The following is a 24,455-nucleotide window of genomic DNA, read 5'->3' on the forward strand; positions in this document are numbered from 1 at the left end:
GGGACTCGGCTGCCGTCTAGAAAAACTGACGTAAGGTACAGAGTTTTTCCTTACCAGATATTTTTAGGTGGCTATCAGGAGTCTTTAAAAAACTATCAATTGTTTGTATGGAAACATAACTAAATGTTGTTTTCTTTATCTAAATTAAGAAATCTCTTGTTATTATGGTATTTATAATTTTTCTGGTTCTTGTATTTTAAAAAATCTAATATTAATGATATCAAAGTTTTCTTTTTTTCTCCCTCCCTCCCCCTTTAGGTCTTTTCTTAGCAACAGTGAATTCACATGAAATAAGTTTAAAAGGACAACAGAAACCCCAAAGACAATTTGCTATTTAAAGCAATTATGATTTAAAGCTACTTTTAAAAATAAGAGAAGGAAAATGGAATGAGATATGGGTTTGGGATTGTTGGTGTTTTTTTTTAAAAAACATTATTATTATTATTGGTAAATGTTGACATATTTCCTCTGTTTCTTAGGGGGTGAAAATGTTTTTAAACTGGCAAATGCACTCTTCAGAGATCCTTTTCCATCCCGTCCACATGGAGAGGTTAAAGGTTCAATTTCATGGACTCTGTGCAGGCAGTACTCTCTCTCACAGGATGCAAGAGTATTACCTGCAAGGATAGAATGCAGATGTATAGCAGACACATTCTTATTTCTCTTTTTTTTTCTACTTTTAATGACCCTTTTTTGAATATTGGGCTGAACTATAAATTAAAAAACACGCTGGAAAGGATGTACAACCGAAGGCTGTGTATGTATATACAGTATGTCAAAAAGCCTTTATTTTTATACTTCAAATGCTCTAAATTAATAAAAAGTAATAATTACCATGTTATCTTTTATTTTTTATTTTCAAAATGCTTTAATAACATAGCCTCATGGTACAAATATCCCATAGAAATAGTTAAGAACAGGTGTCACCTACAACGTGCAGATATTTTTGGTGACTTTTGGCTACTGAGGTAGCATCATTTAAGGATGCAGATGTAAAATCCTTTGGTTATATCAAGGCCAAGAAGATATTTTTTTTGGAGTGCATGTTAGTACAGGAACCTTTGAAATGCTAAGAATGTACTTCTATTTTGAAACCTTTTTCCTGAATAATACATATTTTAACACTGCAAATATCATACTCCACACCTGTAGCTGTCACCAATAACTAATAACCTGGCAATGTACTTTACTTTGAATGTTCTTTTAAGAATGGCATGGGTAAGAGTTTTGAACAAGGCACTTGGGTGCAAATACAGACAGCACACATGGGCCCAAGAAGTGGTTCCAATTTGTGATTTAACATGAACATATTTCAGCAACAAAACTTGTTTCAAAGGGAACTATGTGAAGAAAAGTAGTTTAATATAACTTCATGTTTTCTATTTGTCATAAAAGACTTCAAATATCGGAAGTTTAAAGTATGACCTGATGTAAACAACAGTGCAAAATATAAAGTAGATTTAGGAAAATATAGCTGAGATGTGGATTATTACTAGAAAACTGAACAGATTTGCACCCTTTATAATAAGAGAGGAATATGCTAATTATCCTTTATGCTGTGAGGCATAACGACCAACCACATAACCGGATCACGGATCTGCAGGAGGGTGGGGCAGTGAACTACAAGCGGGCAGCAGAGAGCTACAGGAGGGGGCAGGGCAGCAAGCGATGAGGGATGGGTAGGGGGAGCTACAGGAGGGCGGCAGCGACCTACTGATGCACGGATTCGTGCGCAGGGCTACTAGTTTTAACATAAAAGTGAACATATCAAAAAGGCATTTTAGTGCACCTTTAAAGTACTTTATTTGTGACTTTTAAATATTATTTATGGAAGAGTTTGATTCTTAAAAAACTTTAAATTTTGGCTTAATTTTTATTTTTTTATTTTAAGCATTTCTTGGCCTCTTGGGGAAAAATAATGATCAATACAATAGATTCTCATTGTGAACCAATGTAAATAAAACAGAGGTCACAAAACTTATATTGCTTTTATGAAATATTTATGACTTCTACACTATTTTTCTATATTCAGTTTACATACCTAATTGCTTTATATTATTTTTATTCTTACAATTTTATGAATATAGCCATAACTACACTCTCAAATTATGTAGAGATAATTTTTGAAATATCAAAATAGATTCTGATCTTAGATTGTTTCCCCTTTTATAATTGTACATAAATTATAATTTTAACTGTATCAGATTAGCTGATTGATCATCTCAAGGTGCTGTAGAGCAAATATGCATTATCTCCAGGGGTAAAAACACTTCATAGGCAATCACCAGGTCTCCTGAAGCCATGCATAGGTATATTCATAAACCAGCAACATCACCGCACCACCTAGAAAAGAAAAGAGCTGGCTTTTATCACAATCCTGTAAAGCAGTGTTGTCTTTCCCCCTGAGAAGCCCCATGCAACCCATCAGGCAGGGGCTGTTCAGAATCACCAGTTCTTGAGCTCCAATCTATAGATATAAAACTACTGTGGAAAATTCTCAGAGCAAAATCAAGACCAGCTTGAGTCTCCAAATACATTTTCCCCCCATGAGTTTCTGTAACTTTCATCATTTCTCATCAGATTCCTTTCAGGCATTTTTAATTTTTAAAAGTAAATAAATACAGACATTTAGTCATGTAAGGGCTTGTGGCTTTCCTGGGAACAGAAGCCTCCAGGTTCTTCATCTGTAGGCACAGGATTGATCTTTTTCAGTCCATAATTAGCATTGTTGTAGTCGCACTCAAGAAGAAAATCTCTAAGATGGTGCTTGACGAATGAGGCTGTTTTCTCTTACTGCTTTCAGTTTGGATTGCAATGTGAAAAATAGCTTCTGAATATTAAAAAAAATATATGTACTGCAAAACTAAGCTAGCTTTCAACCTCCTTTTGTTTTCATTCCTTTTATCTGCCTAGGACATATATGGATTGCACTTGAAAATTTGGTCGTAGGGGTGGGTGTCATAAGAGCACCATTTATCTAGGTAGAGAAGAGTTATATAACTGGCTGCAAAGAGGCTTGCTATGTAATATGTCAACAGGACTATGATACAGGTTGAACACCTAGAGATCAGGAGAGCATTTGTATGTGGGCGATTTTGTGTTCTATCTAATGCAGTAAATTGCACATGTTCTGTGTCCTTTAAGGCAATCTCCACTTCTCCTTTCATGTCTGTGTGAAAACTATTACAAAATCAAAATGTGGACAAATATCCTCAGCACAACTTCGAGAAGACTTGGCTGAATGAACAGAAGACTGACTTCTAACAGAAAGAAAGAGAACTTGATTTTAGTTCTTTTGTACACACTGCCATATGCTTTTTTAAAAAAACCTACAGGCTGCACATGTTTGTGTAACCTTATACCAAAGATAATTATCTGCCTGTAATTTTCATTTTTAACCCATGGAGATACTCTACTAGACCCGTCTCACTGCTATAGCCCTCTTGGTGCTCTGGCAAGCGAGGAGGAACGCGCTGTAGAGGGTTGTGGATATGTATGTAACTGCAGTGTTTACTCTTATTAACTATTCACAATGTAAGACAAGAACACACAGAATTGGACTAGTTTACAGGCTAGTGATATTTGAAGTTTAAACCACAGACTTCAAGATTCTCCCTTCATGGGAGGTACCTATCAGTAGCCACATAGAGTTGCTAAGGCTGTTATCAAAACAAGATTAGATGCTTCTCCAAAACGAAGAATGAAAATTCCAGGCTCATCTCTCTCTCTCTCTCTCTCTCTCTCTCTCTCTCTCTCTCTCTCTCTCTCTCTCTCTCTCTCTCTCTCTCTCTCTCTCAAAAAAAAAAAAATCATCTTACCTTACCTTTCTCTTTACCTTTCTTTCCTTTGAAGTTGGTAGGACTTGCAGGTTTGGAATGAGAGTGAGGCCAGGTCTTAGAATGAGATTTCCAGTTACTCAGTGTTGTTTAGCTTGGATAGTACATCCACAACAACCCTTTTCACTGGATTTAACACCACCGCAACTCAGGATACCTCATGCAAACACATTTTAAAAAGCCAACCAAACATTTGCATGCCTCTAACAAAACTTGGGGTCAGATTATTTAAAGAGTTTTGGATTAAGTTTCCAGTCAATTACCGTTTTAGTTAAACTCTCCAGGGTCATCACCCTTTTCAGGCCCACCCCCTCCTGAGAAAGCTGGGTTAGGGCCAGTACTCTGATTTCCTCTAATGCTAGGTCTACTAGCAGGTTTTTACTGTGTGGTGAAGGAAAAACACCACGTACAGAGAGAATTGCACTAAATCACAAATATTCTTATCATTGGGTCCTTTTTTTTACAATCGAGCCAAAGACTAACAGAAGGCAGGTCTGAATCTCAAATGTGAAGCAAAATCCACGCTTAAATGCCTAGAAAACTTGGGATAGATGGATTTGGAGTTGAGGAAGTATTTTTCTAAACACAAGAAAGTATGAACTGTTTATCAGCTTCAATTTACAGACTTTTTTTCTATATCCCAGGTTGGTAGAAATGCTGGTTCATTGGGCTGAGATTTAAGGGTAAATGTGCACATGTGTGAGTACGGTAAGAGAGGAGGACATTGCTGTTAACAGAGGACTAGGACAAGGAGAGAGGGGAGGAGGAGGGGAGGGTTCTAGGAAACATTACCAGGATGTCTAAGTAGGTGAGTGTGGCCTGGTTAAAAAAAAAAAAAAAAAAAAGTGTATACTTCCGTACTTCACAAGGTTGCTTATAATCCAAGACTATTTGCCCAGGCGGTTGAGTCTGTAGCAGTTATTTTCTTATCTATTTACATAGAGGCAGCTGACTCTCCCTGAGGGAATGGCAGCCGGTGTTTGTGGGCTGGTGTCCTGAGGTAAGGCCCTGAGCCAGGAGCCTCCACCACCAGGCAGAGACCAGGAAGGTGTGCCAGGCGGCACCTCACCACTCCCCAGAGGTGACTGTGAAGACAAGTGGCTCTTGCTGCTCATGGAGGCAAGGCTACCTGCTTTTCTCTTTTTGAAATGAAATTGAGGCAGGAGCAAGAAGAAGGAGCACCAGGAACATTTTATCGGGATGGTCCCTCACCCACTGAAAATCCTCCCCTTCAGTCAGAAGCCAGCGTGTATGTACTTGGGTGTTCACTCAAACTCCAATGGGCTGTGGATCCTTTCCTATTGACTTAAGCTGGGCTTTGGCTTCTATCAGCCTCCAGCAAGGCCAAAAATAGTACCTTATAAACAAAGGTAGAACATTTCTAATGGACACAGTAAGTATTTTGAACACTCATAGGCAACCTCAAGATTTCTGCCTTTCACAGTGGAATAAACTTTTATTGTGTTGCTATTAGACACAAATAAAATTAAAAAAAAGAGACACTAGAAATTAATAAAGAAGGAAGGATATAAGTAATAAAAACATATTTACCTGGTCCAAGCCTCATAATCTTGGGAAGCAGGCCTTTGTACAAAGCTAAAATCCTATAAGCAAAAAGAAAAAAAAGCAACATTCTTTTTTTGAAAATAAAATGGAGTTGTACCTCAGCTCTACTGAAATGCTAACTCAGGATTTATTTAAAAAAATATTTATTTGAAATTATCTTGCTAAATAGTCTCTGCAACAAACTGGACAAGGGGAAAGAGTCCATTAACTCTTCATTATCCAAGCTATGCTGGTCTTGTCCAATCAGAAATATTTTCATCACATGATGGTTTTTGCTTTCAAGACAGGCCTTACTTATGTATATGGACAAAGTGACTTCTATAATTGAATTTAAAAGACCAAAAACTCAGTCTTCACATAAGGAAAGATGATGCAGTTTTGATCAAAATAATAAAAAATCACTTGTTTGCTTAGAATAAGACTTGGGTGAGGCGGGATCAAGAGACAAAAGTAAGACTTAAACTTTTTTTGACCAGCAGAATAAGGCACATATTTTAAAATTTTAAAAGAAAGATACTTTCACAGAACTCTCATGTTTAATTGTCCCAGGAGAATATGATTAGGTGACATTTTGATTAGATTTACAGACAGAAGACAATGATTCCCTTGCCCATGTGTTAACAGGGCATACGATATGCGGTAACATTTTACGCAAACTGGCAAGCAAAAAGTCATCTTAGCATTCTAAGGCAAAAATGCAGCATATTGTATAGTGGTGGCTCACGGTTCTTGATGGCATAAGAATGTTCTGCCAACATCTCATTACTGCATTATCTGGCAAAGTTTGTCATCTATTCCCCAGAGCTCCTCAGACACACCCCCAATCTAGGAGGGCTTAATGGCTCTCATCATAATGGAAGTATAATATGGTTTGGACAATCCTTGAGGGTTGCTCATTTATTAAGTTAAAGAATGTGTTACCCTTCTTCCTGATAGACTGTGGCCATTGTTTTAAAACAGGTTCTGTACTTGATCTCTCCAGGAACTGGCTGAGGCCCTTGAATCCTACTTTTGGCAACATCAAAAGGGATGTTAATGACTGAGGCTATTGTGCCTGAGAGAAGACCAATCCCAAATTTTCTCAAAAACTCCAAGGTTGGATCCTAAAAGAAAAGAAGAATACCGTAACAGAAAGGGAAGCGGAAGCCCCTAAATCGGTTAAACACTAAGGCAATATATATTTAAGCAGAGCACTGCACTCCCCGGCACCCTCCTGCTATTCCAGCGGAACACATTAGGACTTCCTAGGCTGGAACTTGTTTTCTTGACAATCCCATTGGCTATGTTTTTACACATGGTCTAAATTGCTGAAGTACACATTTCCTCACACAGGATTTATAAACACAGTTCATAAAGAAAGACTGGTATGGCATATGGGGATGATTTGTATAATTGGGCTTCACAATGTACTTAGTATTACTGTATCAAAACAGGAGAAATCCAAGCACACTATTAGCTAATTGGCCAGAATATTTTACAAATGACAGCAACTTCCACCATGAAGCCTACTAAAATGCTCATTTGTGTGTGGACCCCCAAACGTTAAATTAAATCAAGGCTACTCTCGGTCTGCTTCTATTCCCCTCCAGGTTTTTTGCATTTATTTTCACGTGTAGCTGATCCACTGTACTGAGAAGTGCTAGCTTCCTGTTATTAACAAACCAACTTGGGGAGGCCGCAAAACAGCCTGTGATATTCTGTGCATTACAAACAGTAGTAAGTCACTGCACTAATTGGCTAAAGAATTTACAACCTATTGTTCCCGAATCTTATTCTTCCTTCTTAACAAAGGAAGAAAAGGAGAGAGACAGAGAGACAGAGACACGGAGAGAGGCTGAAGGGTGGGGGCGGGGGGGCGGGAGAGAGAGAGAGAGAAACATTTCTTCTTTCCATTTAAATTTAAGTCTTTACCAGTTACTTTGGTCTGATTTGATTTTCCACCCCTCCCTGCTCTGCTCTCTGACATCAAAGTATTTAATTAGGTCTTATGTGGGAGTCACTTTTCCTTCAGCTTATTTTCGTGCCCAGTGAGCTCACATTATGCTTTGTTATAATGAATTTTCTGGGAAGTCCTCATTATGTTTTCAGACTCAGTTCTTGCCCTGAAGACAGGTCACCTCACATACCATAAGCTGCTGGCAGAGACCCCCCATCTGTCCCCTACCCTCTCTTTTGGTCAATACGTATTTCAGAAGTGTCTTTACAGAGGAACAATTCAGGTTATGCCACGATACTATTTTATCCAGCAGGAGAACTAAAAGGGGGAAACATCTCTGCTTAATTAAAAAAAAAAAAATCAAATCTGAGCACTGCATGCTTCTAGTTCTATGCAAGAAGAAAACTTCTGAAGCTTTGAAATTTTCGACTGAACCAAGAGCCAGATGCCATCACAGGAACTCCTATGAGGCTAGATATAAAAAGTGAGAGGTTCGGTAATAATTCTTGGATCCAGGCCATACAGGTGCCGGTAGGTTTAAAGGGATTTAAAAATCAACAGGGTGTTTCAACAGGAAAAACAATGCAGTGAGTGCAGTGTGAGTGATGTGTGTTTAAATAATCCCCTTCCCCTCACTTCTTCTCTTTACAAGGAGAGAAAAATGCCTTTATGTTACCCTTCTCCATTATGGCACAGAAGCGGAACTGGAGCTCCGGAGGGCAGTGGATTCAGGACCAGCTCTGGCTGTCTGACCTTGCCCAAGTCCCACAGAGCCCAGGGTACAGAAGGAATGTTTTTAAAACCTGCCTTACCTTTGAACTGTATGACATTTCTGAGAAATAAAAGCAATAATAGCAATAAAAGTCCTATGGGTGTTGTACAGCCTGGTAGAAAATGGGTAGTGGTATTCTGAAGCCTGTTTTCTAAAGACCGAAAGCATCCTGTAATAAGACTCTCTCATGGTGTCTCTCAACCTACATTGAGTTCCCAGCTCTCTTTCTATTTCAGTTGAGGACAAGAGTGAAAAAGGATGGTTTGAATGCACATTGTCCTGGGAAGTTCAGGGAACTTGTCCGACATCCAGCCTCTCCTGTCTCCTGATGTGTTTGCTGAGGATGAGAATTGTAGGTGAAGGTCCTGGTGCTTGAGACATTGTTGGAGACCAAAACCTAAAGTCTTCAAGCCATCAGAGTATCCACGGGCACTATGTCCTGACTCTGTGTTTTCTATACATTTCCCACAGTAGTTCCCAAATCCAGCTCTGCATCGGAATCACCTGGGGGCTTTTCAAAATATGGACACCTGGGCCCAACCTCCAACCTACATTGAGTTCCCAGATCAGATTCACCTGGAAAAGTGCCTAAAAGTTGTTTAAAAGACTTCTGAAGCTGCTAGGCTGAGCATCCATGTCTGGACTCACTGATTTTGATATTTCATGCAGGCAAAGCAGATGGTCAGTTGCTCTCCTCTGGGCATTCTAGGAAGGAGAAGTCTTCTTGGGGTGGCCAAGAGGTATCCCTTGCCACTGGACAGTCCCTTCCTCTGAGACCGTGGTCTGCTTTATGTAGCAACTTGGCCTGGGGGAGCCCGCTCAGCTTGCCTCCGCTTTCTTTGCTACATGTCGTCTACCATCCTGACATGAATGCAGCCTCTCAAATGCCTCTCTTCTCCGTCCCCTTCATGCTACTCCCACTTCTCTGGCTTTAGTTCAGATCCCCATCACCTTCACCAGGTCTTGCTTTATCCGTGCCCTCTATTGTCTATTCTTCTCAGTGCCACCAGGAGTCTATGTTTATAAAAACAGAGCTGCTTTGGGTATCTTTATCCTCAGAGACCTCAATTCTTCCCCACTGCATGGAGAGGAAAGCAGAGCTCCCCTCTTGGCCTTTGGGTTCTTTCCTACAATACGCTTCCATCTTATCTTTGTGGCCTTACGTTCTACACCTTCACCCCCAAACCCATACTATGGTCACAATGGCTGAATCGTAATATCACAAATTTATACCAAGCTTTTTTCTAATTCCATGCTTTTCTTCAGACTGTCCCCACAGCCTAGAATGTCCTTCTTCATCATATTCACCTACAGCAGGGTCCAGCTTAAATCTCACATTGCCCAAGAGACTTTTATGGATCCCTGTCAACATTGATTTCTCCTTCCCCTGTACTCCTGAAACACTCACTATGAATAATCATTGTCCGTGCTATGGTTCAATTTGTGTTTGGTTTATTTTTCCTGTACCTATCTTCCATGTTGGACTGTGAGTCAGCACAGCATAGAAGCATGTGTTATTCCTCTTTATGTCACTCTTGCACAGTGTATACAGTAGGAACTAAATAAATGTCTGCTGATTAGCCTATCACCATAGTTACTTATTTTTACAGAAACAATGAGAATTAAACTTAATCTTTAATCACTATTTCTCAAGACTCAGTGTCTTTTAGTCTGGAAATGAACCCCTATTAGAATTTTACATTTCTGTCTTTCTGTCCGGAAGCATTAATATGGGGACATGAGAAGACATCGGGCAAAGTGGAGTATTTGAGTATAAATGAATTATTGAGAGTCTCAGGTCACAGAGCCAGGCCTGGGGCTTACTAGACCCCATTGCTCAGTGACTCACAGAAGGAACCATAATATGGCAGACTGACCAGAGTTTAGCAAAAGAATGCAATGGGCACAGAGTAGATCTTGTAATATTACTCTCTGGGCTCTTCTTTCTTACACTTCCTGGTTTCCCCCCTAGTAGCGAGAGGCACCCATTTGCCTCAAGAATGAGGATTGTTGTAGCAGGACTACAAAGAGAGAGAGAAAAAGGTAACATTGGTGGTTTTGGTTTTCAAATTAGGCTCTTCCATGTATTAATCAGTTAATTTTCATAATCTTTGAGATAAGAATTATTACTATTATTCCTATTTTACAGATAAATATACTTAACCAAAGGTTAATGCATGAGAAGGGAATTTGAGTAAACTCAAGACTGCCTTAGGGCATCCTTTTTTTTACTGATACTTCAGAGGGTCAGCGGGTGGGCTGGTGGAGGCGGTGCCAAGAGCCTCCTGAAATTATAAGCAATGTGTAAATGGGCTTTTCTGGAGAGAGTGTCTATAGATTTTATCAGGCTCATAAAATTTAAAAACAACTTCATGAAACCATTTCCCCAACCAATAAATTTAAAAAGTAAGAAAAGGGCAGTGCAGAGTAGAAAACATGGGGCTGAACATAGGAAGCCTTCATTTTTACAGGGTTATCAGGCAGTTCACTTTAGTGAAAAGATTTCTGCCCATGTTTCGCTCTGGAGTCAGATTACTCAGACTTCAGCTATATCTACGACCCCAGTGGTTCTCAAAGTGTGGTCCCCAAAACACCATTATCGGTATCATGTGGGAACTCATTAGAAATGAATATTAGGGTTCTACTCCAGGCCTACTGAATCCAAAACTCTGGGGATAAAGCACAGCAATCTGTGTAAACAGCCCTCCAAATTATTCTGATGGATGCTAAAGCCTGAGAACCATGGCTTAACTGAAATGATGGTCCATCTCCTTGGATCCTTGGACCCAATAAGTGATGCTCCAAGAGGCTCTGGATGTGCTGGGGAGCATTTAAAGATTTCTTTGGTGGGAGCAAGGCTTTGTTTCTTTAAGGCTGTAGAACTAAAAGCAATGCTGTTAACTGTTTAACCTCTCCTATTCCCAGCTCAGTCCAAAGCAAGAATGCACACATCTGTGAAGTTGTTGGGCCTCAGTGATACTTATCACATAGTCTGGGTCATTCTGTACTGGCTATCAGAAAATCACTCCAACATTACTGTCAACACCATAGCAACAAATAACAACAAAAAATTAATAGCAAAATAAACTGGAGCCATAAAATAATACACATGTAATGGTATCTGTATTATTTTTCAAAATATTCATTATGAGAAATAATGGTACTGTTAATAATACTTACTTATTATAAAAGATAATGTAACATACAAAAATATTCAAGACATATATATTATGTAAGAACCCTAGGAGTTAGGTATATAACAGCATTGCACAGACAAAGACATGAAAAAAGTCAAAGACATGAGTTAAGTCCAAGATCACACTGGTTATAAGAGGTAGAGCCTGGATTTGAACTCAGGTTCATCTGACTCCCAATAATATGTGCTTAATCATTACATCATATTGCTTTTCATCCATCATTCATCCATAATTCAACAGATACTTATTGGATATCTATATATGCCTGGTCCTACCCTGGGTGCTAGAGTTGAGTGTGAAGGTAAATGGTCCAGAGAGGAGGTGGAGGTGGGTGTATAATCAAGTATCACAGTACAATGTAACAAATACTAAAGTGGAAGAATGAATGAAGTGCAGGGGAAACATGCAGTGGGGAGAAGGAAGTTACTCCTGGACTTGCACTGTCAGTGTCCTGTGAGAAAGTACCTAGCTTCTGCCTCTTAAAAATGTGGTCAGCCCAGCAGATGTGGCTCAGTGTTGAGTACCAACCTATTCCCGGTCAGGGCATGTGCCTGGGTTGTGGGCTCCATCCCCAGTAGGGGGTGTGCAGGAGGCAGCGGATCAATGATTCTCTCTCATCATTGATGTTTCTATCCCTCTCTCTCTCTCTCTCTCTTCCTCTCTCTAAAGTAAAAAACGAACAAAACAACACACACAGAAACAACAACAAAACACATAGTCACTTGTTGGGCGCTCAGGAAGTCAAGAGAAGACATCTCATTATTACAAGTCACCATGCATTAGCTGAATGGCTGGCCCTCTGGCCTTGAGAATCATGTTACCTGGAATATTATTTTTCCCTTTCCAGTAGTTTATTTTAAAACTGTAAAAGATGATGATGATAATGCTAAGACACTCACTATGTGCCAAGCTCTTTGTTAAGCACCTTCTATATATTGAAGACTCACAACATCCCTAAGCAGATGAGGTAATTGAGGCTTACAGAAATTTCCTACCTTCAAGGGGATATAATTTTGAGTTAGTTAAAAGAGAGCCAAGATTTCATTATTTAGAAGTGAAGAAGCCAAAATATTGAGGAGCCCTGAGACTGTCAGGTATCAACTAGTAGAACTAAAGGTATATGTTTGCCTTTCAGGACTGTAGTCTAATTCAACATCCAAGGAGATCATCTCTCAGTACGTACAAGGGAAGACTTAAGTGGTAGAAAATAAAACCCTAGTGTCACAAGGTTAAAAGTGACCTCAGAATGTCACCTAACCTAAGGAGTGACATCAGCAGGATGGCAGAGTAAGGAGCCTTGGGCCCTCTTTCCTCCCACAAACACACTGATTCAGTAACAAGTCATGAACAAATTCTCTATGTGAGAAATCTAAAAATTAGTTGAAAGTTTCCTGTACCCTGGGTGAACACAAAACTAGACTCACGGACATTCCCACCAGAGTTTCCTCCCCCAGTGTAGTGCCATACAATCAGGAAGACTTTCTAGTTCCCAGCTTCTCCCAGGGGAGGGAAGAAATTGGTTTGCATGTCCAGCACCTCAACTTTTCCGAGGAGATTGCCCAAAGGGCTGGCTTCTGTATTGCCAGGCTTGGAGCTCTGATGGGTTCAGCACAGCCTAGCCACCTGCGGGAGAATGGAGATGATGACATGGACTGGTAGATGGCAGAGGCCCTTCCCACTGCTTAACACAGAGTAAGAGGATAAAAATCCCAGCTTGCAGCTTCCCTGTTGGGAGGCAAAGAGTTGCTCTGTGCACCCAATACCCCAACTTCTCTGGTGCTCCCCAAAGAAATGGCATCTTTCTTTCCAGTTTTGAACTCCTGATGAGACCATTGCAGTCTAGTCACCTGGGGGAGCACTGAGATGGAGGTTTGGACTGGTAGACATTATAGCTCTCACCTTGCTCAGAACAGAGTGAGCAGACAAAAAAATAACAGCTTCTTGCTTCTCCCTTAGGGAGGGAAAGAGTTGGCACAGTCAGACTGAATCGAGAGGATCTTCTCCTTAATGAAGATTTTCTCCTGTATGAGGCCAGTCCATGAAGAATGAGAAAGATGCCTGCCTTTTCTAATGTATATATACCAAGACAGAGAGACACAAAGGACCAGGAATAGTCAAATCAATCCTGAGAAAGAAGAATAAAGCTGGAGGTATCACACTTTCTAATTTCAAAATATATTACAAAGCGACAGTAATCAAAACAGTATGACAATGGAATGAAGACAGATGTATAGACCAATGCAACAGAACAGTGAGGCCAGAAATAAATCCAAGCACATATGGTTAGCTGATCTTGAACAAGGGTACCAAGAATACAAAATGAGGAAAGGATAGTCTTCAACAAATGGTGCTGGAAAAACTGGATATCCACATACAAAGGAATGAAATTGAACCCTCATCTTACAACATACACAAAAATCAACTAATACATAAAAATGAATCAAATACTTAAACATAAGACCTGAAACCATAAAACTCCTAGAGAAAAACATGAGAGAAAAGCTTCATGATATTGGTCTTGGCAATGATTTCATGAATATAACACCAAAAGCACAGGAAACAAAAACAAAAATAGACAAGTGATACTATGTCAAACTAAAAGCTTCTGAATAGCAAAGGAAACAAAAGAGTAAAAACGTAACCTGTGCAATGGGAAAAAATATTTGCACATCATATATCTGATGAGGCATTAGTATCTAAAACATATAAGGGAAAATAAAATAAAATATATAAGGAACTCCTCCTCAACTCAATACCAAGAGAACAAATAGCAAGATGTAAAAATAGTTAAAAGACTTGAATAGATGTTTCTCCAAAGAAGACATACAAATGGGCAACATGTATTTGAAAACTTCTCAATGTTACAAAGCACTTGGGAAATGTACGTCAAACCACAATGAGATATCAATTCTTATCTCTCAGAATGGCTATTATTAAAAACAAAAGACAACAAGTGCTGGAAAGGATGTAGAGAAATTGGAACCCTGTATATTGTTGGTGGGAATGGAAAATGGTGTAGCCCCTATGGAAAACAGTATGAAAGTTTCTCAAAAATTAAAAGTAGAACTATCATATGATCTAGCAATCCCACTTCTGGGTATTTATCCAAAAGAATTGAAATCAAGATTTAAAAAAGATATCAGCAACTCCTATGTTCATTGCAGCACTATATCCAAGGTGTCAAAACAACCTAAATGTCCATTGACAGATGAATAGATACAGAAAATGTGATATACACACACAATGGAATACTATTCATCTTTAAAAAGGAGAAAATTCTGCAATATGTGACAACATGGATGAACCTTGAGGACACTATGCTAAGTGAAATAAGCAATCCACAGAAAGACAACATGTGGGAAATGACAGAAATTCCACTTATATGTGGAATCTAATAGTCAAATTCATAGAATCAAAGAGTGGAATGGGTAGCCAGGGGCTGGGGAAGGGGAAATGGGGAGTTACTAATCAATTGGCTGAAGTTTCATCTATATAAGATGAGCAAACTCTAGTGACATTGTACCAATAGTCAACAATAACATACACTTAAAAATTTGTTGAGAGCAGATCTCGTATTAAGTGTTTTTACTATAATTAAATAAAAGAATTTTTAAAATTGATGAAAAAATTGTCACCTAGCCCAAATAAAATGTTTAAGATGGACCACATATTAATTATATAAATGGATATTAATATTGATGAAAAAATCTATAGTTATTAAAATTCCAACTGTCATCAATCAAAAACCTTTCTTTGTTCCTAACCCACATTCTTCATGCATAAGCATAAACTATTTTACTATAATTTTGTTTTGCTCAATTGCAAGGGCAATCAACTGTCACCATTCTTGATGTAATCTATCAAGATTTAAAAACCATTATTAAAATAGCCTTTTCTAAATTAAAATGTAAAAGCTATCAAGACTACATTATAAAATTCCCAAAAGCCTCCTAATATTTAAATTAAAAAAGGGGGTGATAGTAGAAGAATATCATGTAAGGGAAAATATCCTGTAAGTAAATTACATCTAGAAAATTTTTACTTTAGAAAATTAGGTTAATCTGTAATGCTAACTGCAAGAAACCCATGAAAAACACACATGGTGTCAAAACAAGCCAGAGAAAAATCATTTGGGCAAAAAAAAAAAAAAAATGAAAAAGGACCCCAAGTCAAATTTATAGAAAATATTCCTTTACTAACTTTTGGTCGAGAATATATTTGTATATTTTCAGAAAATAACTCCAAGACCATGTGGATTCCTGCAATTGAGAGGAATTGACAGGACTGCTCCAGCCATGAAGACAGAAGAGAAACAGTCCAGAGATGGAAGACGCTGACAACGCCTTGCCATACTAGCAGACAGCAGCTGTGCGCTGCTGAAGGATGCCCAAGACCAAACCAGAGACGGTCAGACCTGCATCACTACCATTTGTCCACCACCCAGAGCTGAAATATCATTGCTGACATGTACACATAAGGATCTGTTGGACATTGAAATTGGGACTCAAAAGAACTGTTGGCCCAGAAAGAAACTCACTACAGACTGATTCATTTGCCTCTCAGCAAATAACCATTATGGCTTGTCTCATTTGCAGTTCTTATAAGTGTATTTCTTGCATCACATGATCTCACGCATCTAAGGGAAATGATGAACAACATAAGCTGAAGAAAAAAAACAGACCCGGTGACAGGGAAGCATCGATCAGACTGTCAAACGTCAGAGGGAAGGCAGGGGAGGGTGGGGGAAGGGGGAAAGATCAACCAAAGGACTTGTATGCATATAAGCCTAACCAGTGGTCATGGACAACAGGGGGGTGGGGGAATACATGGGGAGGGGTTTGGGATGGGAATAGGGGGATGAGGACAATTATGTGATACCATAACCAATAAAGAAATTTTTAAAAAAGAAGAAAAGTGATGAATAATAAAACATAAAATAGCCTTTTCTTCCTCATGCTTAAAAACACAGTTTCTTTTAAATATTTATTTCTAAGTAGTACATGCTATTTCCTCATCTAAAGATGAGTTTTATTCTTTTCTTTTAAATACTTTCCATTTTTTCTCATAAAATATGGAATTTATAACTAAACTGGAGCTGAGTAGCCTGAATGTTAAGGCATATTACATGCATTGATAGCAATACAAAATAAAACATTCATAGTTTAAAAAAATAATAATTTCTCTGCAAACATTTTAAGGCTGAGGTTAACATTCCATTTTATAAATGAGAAAACTGAGACAGAGAGAAGGTATAACTTAGCAAAAAGATATGGCTAGTTGATAAGTACCAGGTCTCGTATTAGAACTCTCTGGCTGTTTCCACTACATTGTGATGTTTTCGTGAATGCAGAGGTGAAGAGATGTATTTACCAGCCCTCTTCAGGATAGTTGATGTATTTCTCTGACAGGACATATTATTTATAGATTCCCCAAAGCTTAACAAGAGACACTAGTAAGTGATTCTAAAATGTTGGCAGTCATGCTGTTTCACAACTTCTGAAAATTCAATGCAAGGCACCAAGTCATCAGAAATGGGGCCATATGACTCAAGATAATAACATTCAATACAGTAAGTATCTGTAACCAATTTAACCATTTAATCCAACTATATAGCCAAGAGCTAAAGACAGCAGCAGTAATTTAAGGCCGTGGCACTTAAGGAGTTAATATGCAGAGAGAAAAAATATCTTGATCCAAAAAAAGCATATGCCTCCCTTTTTACCTCCCCTGGCATGGGCTTTGATGCCTTGCTTAGTGAATGGCCGGCTGGCTGGCAAGCTAGATAAACAGAGAACCTTTGCCCATCTTGCAGGCCGTTGTGATTAAGGTTTGGCATCTTTAAGAAGACATTCCACACAGAGACATGCCAGAAGGAAGATGGGGAAGTAGGAATTGTTAGTTAGTGAGGACCAGGGGTATGAGAGAGACGGGCCAGGAAGCCTGATGCTTTCTACCAGGCAACATTGAACAGAGTTCATTGAAAGGAGTGTGGCATGAATATATATATTAACATATAGTTTTGAATCTTTCTACCTCATGTCAGCCCAAATCACATTTCCTCTGCTCTCTGCAATTCACTCACCTTTTAATTAATCCTGGTACCACAGCAAATCTGAGATCCTCTCTATTTTAGCTTTGAGTCATTTTCACAGAGTTCCTAAAGAACTAACTTGAAATCAGTATATTCTGGTAGCTCAACAACCTTAAAATTAGAACAGAGAGAGAAATGTTCTCTGTTCACGACTGGCCGTGGATGATCCTAGATAGATATAAAGTTGCTTTTCAAAAACTGCTAAAATAGACTTGCTATTTGAAGAACTAAAATTATTGTTCAGAAGTAACTGAAAGAGATTGCCATAAATGCTTTGGATAAAAAATCTAAAGACACGATGGTCAAAACTGAAGACTCCTACAAGGAGTCATATGATTTTCAGGGTATCACAAAAACATCTCTTTGCAGAACTCTTATTCATCTCCTTCCCTGAGTGGGTGAGTAGATTGTTTAATGATGAGAATGTCAGATGATTCAAAAAGAATTGAACATTTTAATAAATCTATTACTCAGTAATTAGATTACATATAAACATATGGTCAAACTAATTTTAATAGGCTGTATCACAATTATTTCCCCAATATTACAAATGGTTAGTTTGTGTTAACAGAACACATCAATTCTATACTTAAATTCATCACTATCAATAGTTTGGTGTTTATGATACAGTCCTTCATTTCCTCAAGGCTGTAAGCAAGAGGTGATACAAACATGAAGTCTGTGATATATGAAGAAACTGCAGAAAACCCATTCTAGTGATACATTTTTGAAAGTTTCATGTCCTTTTGAATCACCTTTGATTTCAGAAAACCACCTGAAAAAGTCTCCCATGTTATACTGACTAATAAGACATTGAATTCATAAAATGCTGAATGGAGGATGGATGGGAGACTAGATGGAGAACCCTCATCTAGCTGAACAAAATGGTTCTGTAAAAGATGCTTCCATACAGCAGCCTGAAGAGGGGCTGGATGAACCTGGCGAAGATGTGGAAGGACTGCTTACTGGATCTGCTGATAACACCGGCTGGGCGGGGAAGGTAGAATGATAGATGAGGGACTCAGCATCACCTAAAAATTATCACCACAGGCTCCAGCACTGGACTGAACCCACAGGGTTAAATTTAATCATAACGAATACAAACTACACAAGTTCAAGATGAGAGAATCTTGACGTGACTGCTGTTCATGCAATCTTGGATCTTAAATGGCCATAAAGATTTATTTTTTTTTCATTTTTTTTCTTTATTGATTAAGGTATTACATATGTGTCCTTATCGTAAGAGGGAGAGATCAACCAAAGGACTTGTATGCATGCATATAAGTCTAACCAATGGACACAGACAACAGGGGGGTGAGGGCATGAGTGTGAGTGTGGGGGTGGCGGACAATGGGGGTGATAAGGACCATAAAGATTTATACATGCCAACATCTAGATGTAAAAGCAACACCCATTCACTCCCCTCCAAAACCCTGACAAATACCCCAAGAATTTATCTCTGTCCAATCTTTGGCTGCATTAAGAAAGATGTGTGTTCAGATCACAGGAAGGGTTGATCCTAGCGTACTCTGAATTGATCAACTTACAACTGTAGTATTGTGTTTAGTTTAACACTGACATTGACAAATATGATACATTTATAGTGGCAGAGACAGACCTCACAGAGAATGAAAAAACATTTTTGAAGAGGGATTGAGGAACTGTGAATATATTCTGAAGAAGGAATGACTCAAAGTCTCAAGTATCCATACAATTAAAGAATTACAGTACATTGATTAAGAGCATGGGCTCTGGCATCAGATTGCTGGGTTCAATCTTTGACAGGATCTTTAGGAGAGGGCACCAAACTCTGACACTCTTTGTGAAGATACCTTCAAAGCCTCTTAGAGGGCTGAGCCATGCCACATTCACCTTTGTATGTATACTGGGTCTGACACATCATAGGTGTTTAATAAATTCTTTTATCTCTCCCCTATAAAGACATACTACACAAAGAACCAAGGTCTCAGAAGCAATTACAAAGGAGGTAAATACACACACCTGGTAATAACCACAAGGCAAATAATAGCCACTCAGCATTGCCTGCCCCACAGCGGGCAATGGTCATCATGGAAATGATGTGGTGTGTTGAAATCACAGTTGTCTCCTGGTAACTGAACAAGGAGGCAGCCTGAATGAAATTGAAACTGCTTTTTTGTTTTAAAGAAGAAATTTGCATTTAAGATATTGTAAGTTATAATGGGCCGAAGTCAACTAGGAGTAGAGTCTGATCTCGATATATACCTTTCATTTTTCTCTAATCTTGGCCTCCTCTCTCTCTCTCTCTCTCTCTCTCTCTCTCTCTCTCTCTCTCTCTCTCTCTCTCTCTTTCTCTCTCTCTCTCTTTGTTGTTGTTGTTCATAAACTTTGAAAAAAGTATTTCCCCCCTGATGTCATGGTATCTTACTATTTATCTCCCTTTGAAAATACCTGTTTTTGAAGCTTAAGGAAAAAATACATTTGTTTCCACTTCACAGCTATCAGAAGAATCTATTACAGTGTTTGTTTTTTCTTTGTGTGAGATAATTTGGGGAAATGCTAGCTCCTCACTCCACAGAAGGTCACTAACTAAAATGAGATGGTTTAATTGATAAGCATTCTTTAAGGAATGTGGAGTATTCCCAAGATCCTATCCTTGCAGGGCTCTGGGCTTTGGAATGAAATCAAAGTCTTGTTAAAAGCCCAGCATCTAATTGTAGCCATTCAGAAAATAGCCACAGAAATCTCTTCCCCTCCTAAGCTATCTGTTCTTTAAAGTGTTGTAAAATGTAAAATAATTTTAAAGGTCTTCCTGCTTAGCTCAAATTATAAAATACATACAATGTCAAAATGAGTTGGTTGCAATCACAATAGTTATCACTTGATTATTATATATATAATAGCATAGTATTATATATATAATAATCAAGTGATAACTATTGATATATACACTGAGTGGCCAGATGAATGCATAATAATCTGGCTACTCAGTGTATATCCTATATAATAAAAGGCTAATATGCAAATTGTCCCCTCGACTAGGAGTTTGACCAGCAGGCCGGCCGGCCAACCACCCATGTTCCCTCCCCCTGGCCAGGCTGGCCGGACCCCACCCATGCACGAATTCATGCACCGGGCCTCTAATATATATATATATATATATATATATATATATACACACACACTACACACACTGAGTGGCCAGATTATTATGCGTTCAAAGATCATAATAATCTGGCCACTCAGTGTATATTCATCTCTGTCTCTCTTATCACTATATATATATATATATATATATACACACACACACACAATATGTACACACACACACACATACATATACACACATACACACACATATATATGTATATATATTTATTTATATGGGTAGATAATGCCTTTTGACTCAGTATTATCATACAAAATGCAGGAAAGTATTAATATATTTCCTTGGGAACCCAGTAGAATTTTTCTGTTTTGGTGTGCTTTATCTATTCCTTGCCTCAATAAAGGCACTGACCCCAAGGAAAACTAACAAACTGGGTTCCGAAAAGAAAATTCTAAAGGTTGAGAAGTCAGGGCAGACACACAGATGCTTTGAAATGGAGGTAGGCACATGATCAAGAAGAAGTCTTTGAACCAAGTTTATTTCATGAGATTCTACTTCTAGACTTCTACAAATGAAACTTTCCCATGCCAATTTAGTTCCACTTATGTAATATGTTTGTTTGACACAACTCTTCAACTAAATCCATTAAAGAGGAGTCAACTGCCTTGCTGTTACTTGTCTAAAAAATTCTGGCCCAGTTACCATCTGCAACCTCCATCGCCTCCTTTCCCCCATGCTTCACCATACACCAGTTACACTCATTCCTTATCTTCTCCCAGCTTCCCCAAGCCTCTTTCTGCTTCAAGGGAGTCACACATCTGTTCATCCTCTTCCTCTTGGCTTGGCTAATCTTCATCCTTGAGTCCCAGCCTACCCATCACCCTTCCCACCAGGGGTCTAGATTAGGATAGAGGTTATAAATTCCCACAGCTTTAGTTGTCTTTCATGGTACTTAACATGCTTGCCATGACTCAGTTCCCTGTGCGATGACTTGTTTATTGTCTGTCTCCTCTGTTGGTCTACAAACCCCATTAAGGCAGAAGCAGTGCTGACGCTTAGCAAGATGGTACCCAGCACATGGTAGATGTGCCATGAATACTTTTGGAATGAATGAATAGAAGGAACCCACTGAGAACCTAAGCTACTTGCACCTCATTTCCATTAACTTGGGTGGTGCCTGACTGGAAAATGTTGCCTGAGGTTTATTTAAGGAAGTGTCTGAACCCCTGCCCCCCTTCGTCTCTGCCCTCCCCATATTCCTCCTTCCCAACACCCCCTCCCCTCCCCAGGGAGTCTGTGGAAACTGCCAATGAAAGATACTGCTTTTTACTGTAGAATCTTGTCACATATCCTGGAATTTTATAGATAATATATAGTTTTACTCCACTGGTCATCAGAAAGGAGAGCTGTTCTTAATGAAACTTTAATGCTCTTGCCCTTCCCATTACCAGATGATTGGTAAAACTGATGATCGAGTAAGAGAGAATCAGAAAAATAAATGGTCATAAATTAAATCCTACTATGATCCAATTCTACTGAGATTCTTCTTTTCAAAATACAAACAGCTCTGTCTACATTCTCCACTTGAATCCAAAGGTGTATTTTTCATTCAGCTTAGTGCGCACCTTTGGGAAGGATATAGCTCTAAATTAAGAAACGAATACATTTCCACATTTCTTCTGATAAATTGAAGTGGGTCTGGCACCACCCTCAGGCTTTTTACAGAATTTACAAAACAAAGAAAATGTTAAAAATCAAGAGAAAAAAATTTGCATTTCAAAAAGGCAATCTTTTATGAATATTACCTCAAGAGAAAATAAAATATGTTTGACTTAAATGCTGTCTGTAGTAAAATGACCACAGGGACAGGTTTAAATGGTGTATTAAGTAAGAAAGATTGAACCTATGAAAAATTGTTCTCTCCTAGAATATTTCTAACCCACACATGTAATATATATCATGGCAAAATACAACACAAAAGGTCTATTGTTTTGGCAAAATAACCTACAAACATGCTTAATTAGTTTACATGCAAACTAAAAGAACAGTTTATCCTGTTGACAGTCATGAGTGTTAGATAGTAATTTTGACCATTATTACTATTTTACTTATGGAAACGTATGAAAAACAGAAAATATGGAACTAGAGGACAAAATTATTAAAGACATGCAACATTTAAATCTCATTTGTGTGTCAACATCACAAATATTATGCTCTGACTATCCACAACTTGGAAGGGGAATGAAAGAAATTGTTTTTTGGAATGAAAGCTTACTCCCATGGATATTCAAAAAAGATGTCAGCATTTAAGTTAATCGATATCTGTTTCTAGTGGGCTTTAGTTTGAGAAGTGATGGCCTCTTTCTGGGGAAGAGGGATAATCCTTCATCCTGACATTCCATTTCATTTACTGCAAGATGTAAACGAATGCCTCCAGTAAATGAATTCCATGGCCAGTTAATACCCAAAGCTGTCTTTCTCTGTTGCAGCCACTTATTCACCATTCAGTAGGAACAGCTAGATCCTAAAAATAAATCTGAGAGAATACAACACAGATCACCATGTTCAAGCTGTTAATTTCCAGGTTTTCCAGGGCTGTGTCTTATAATTCTGTGTTTCTATTATGTACAGACTAAGGATGTGAAAAGGGAGCTCCAGGTTACAGGTCTGAATGAGGCACAAGATAAATTTGGTTATATTATCTGGATATTCTATTTCACTTATTTAAATTTTTTAAAAATATATTTTTATTGATTTCAGAGAGGAAGGAAGAGGGAGAGAGACATAGAAACATCAATGATGAGAGAGAATCATTGATTGGCTGCCTCCTGCATGCCTCCTGGGGACCAAGCCCGCAACCCAGGCATGTGCCCTTGACCGAAATTAAGCCTGGGTCCCTTCAGTCTGCAGGCTGATGCTCTATCCACTGAGCCAAACTGGCTAGGGCCACTTATTCAAATTTTACTAACAACTTTAAGAGATAACTATATGTGACAAAATACAAGGTAAAACGTAGAAGTAAAGCATTTCATGGTCCAGTGGGAAGTGCTGGCCTCTGGGTCTTTTCCTCCCCATGCTATGTGACCTCAGCTAAATTACTTCAGTAACTTTCAGCTCTGGGCCTTAGTCTTCCATTTGGTTTCCTTATCTGAAAATGAGTTATTGTGATGAGGATCAGGCAAAATCAGAGAGACCACAAAAATGGTTTTAATAGTATGAAATATCCAGAAGGTCAGGATATTTCTGTGATAATTTGAAAAAATGTATCTATGAGAGATCACCAATCTGAAGAGGTAAGTTAAAAACTTCAGAGGTGGATATTTGAGTTATCTGGGCTTACTGCTACAAGTTCTGGTTTTACGTCTGTAGACATAGCCCTAGAGTTCAGTAAAATGTGAAAAGTTAACTAGGTACTCTATTTTATGAGATTCTATTAAATTTTTCACTGATTTATTACATGCTTATTATAGAAGCTTCCCACAGCTCAGAATGGTATAAAGAAAAATTACTTTCCTTTCACTGCTCTTGCTTTTTCCTGCCCCCACCCCACATGCATCCATACACACCCACGCATGCATCATGTATACACACACACACACACACACACACACACACACACACACACGATTCCCAATTTCCACTCCCTAGAGATAACCTTTATGGACAGTTTCTTGTAAAATCAAATACTTCAAAAATGGTAAACATGTAAGACAATTTATAGATTTAAAAATACATTAAATTAAAGAAAAATCAAGAATTATCCCATGCCACTCAGGGTTGGTGAAATCTCAAATTCCCTTGGAACAACAAAATGACCAATTGCTGGATGAGGGAACTGAAATCATAACCCTGTAAATAAACTGCCCAAAGTGTGTAGCTAGAGACGGCCTACAGCAAAGATGGAATAAAGCCTTCAAGGAATAGCATCTCCTCCTCACGGTTAACAACTTGATGACGTTCTTCAACATG

General features: G+C 38.5%; 1 protein-coding gene across 1 annotated transcript in view; it reads right to left on the reverse strand.

Moving 5' to 3' along the window:
• Positions 1-1,784: 1,784 nt before the first annotated feature.
• SLC25A21 (solute carrier family 25 member 21) overlaps positions 1,785-24,455 on the reverse strand; it is a 208,064-nt gene continuing 185,393 nt past the window's right edge. The window contains exons 8-10 of the mRNA XM_054715652.1: positions 6,324-6,505; positions 5,388-5,440; positions 1,785-2,343 (exon numbers count right to left, since the gene is read on the reverse strand). Coding sequence (XP_054571627.1) covers positions 2,282-2,343; positions 5,388-5,440; positions 6,324-6,505 — 297 coding nt within the window. The 3' untranslated portion in view covers positions 1,785-2,281. The remainder of the gene's footprint in view (positions 2,344-5,387; positions 5,441-6,323; positions 6,506-24,455) is intronic.

Source organism: Eptesicus fuscus, chromosome 5 (assembly GCF_027574615.1).
Source record: "Eptesicus fuscus isolate TK198812 chromosome 5, DD_ASM_mEF_20220401, whole genome shotgun sequence".
Taxonomy (NCBI): Eukaryota; Metazoa; Chordata; class Mammalia; order Chiroptera; family Vespertilionidae; genus Eptesicus; species Eptesicus fuscus.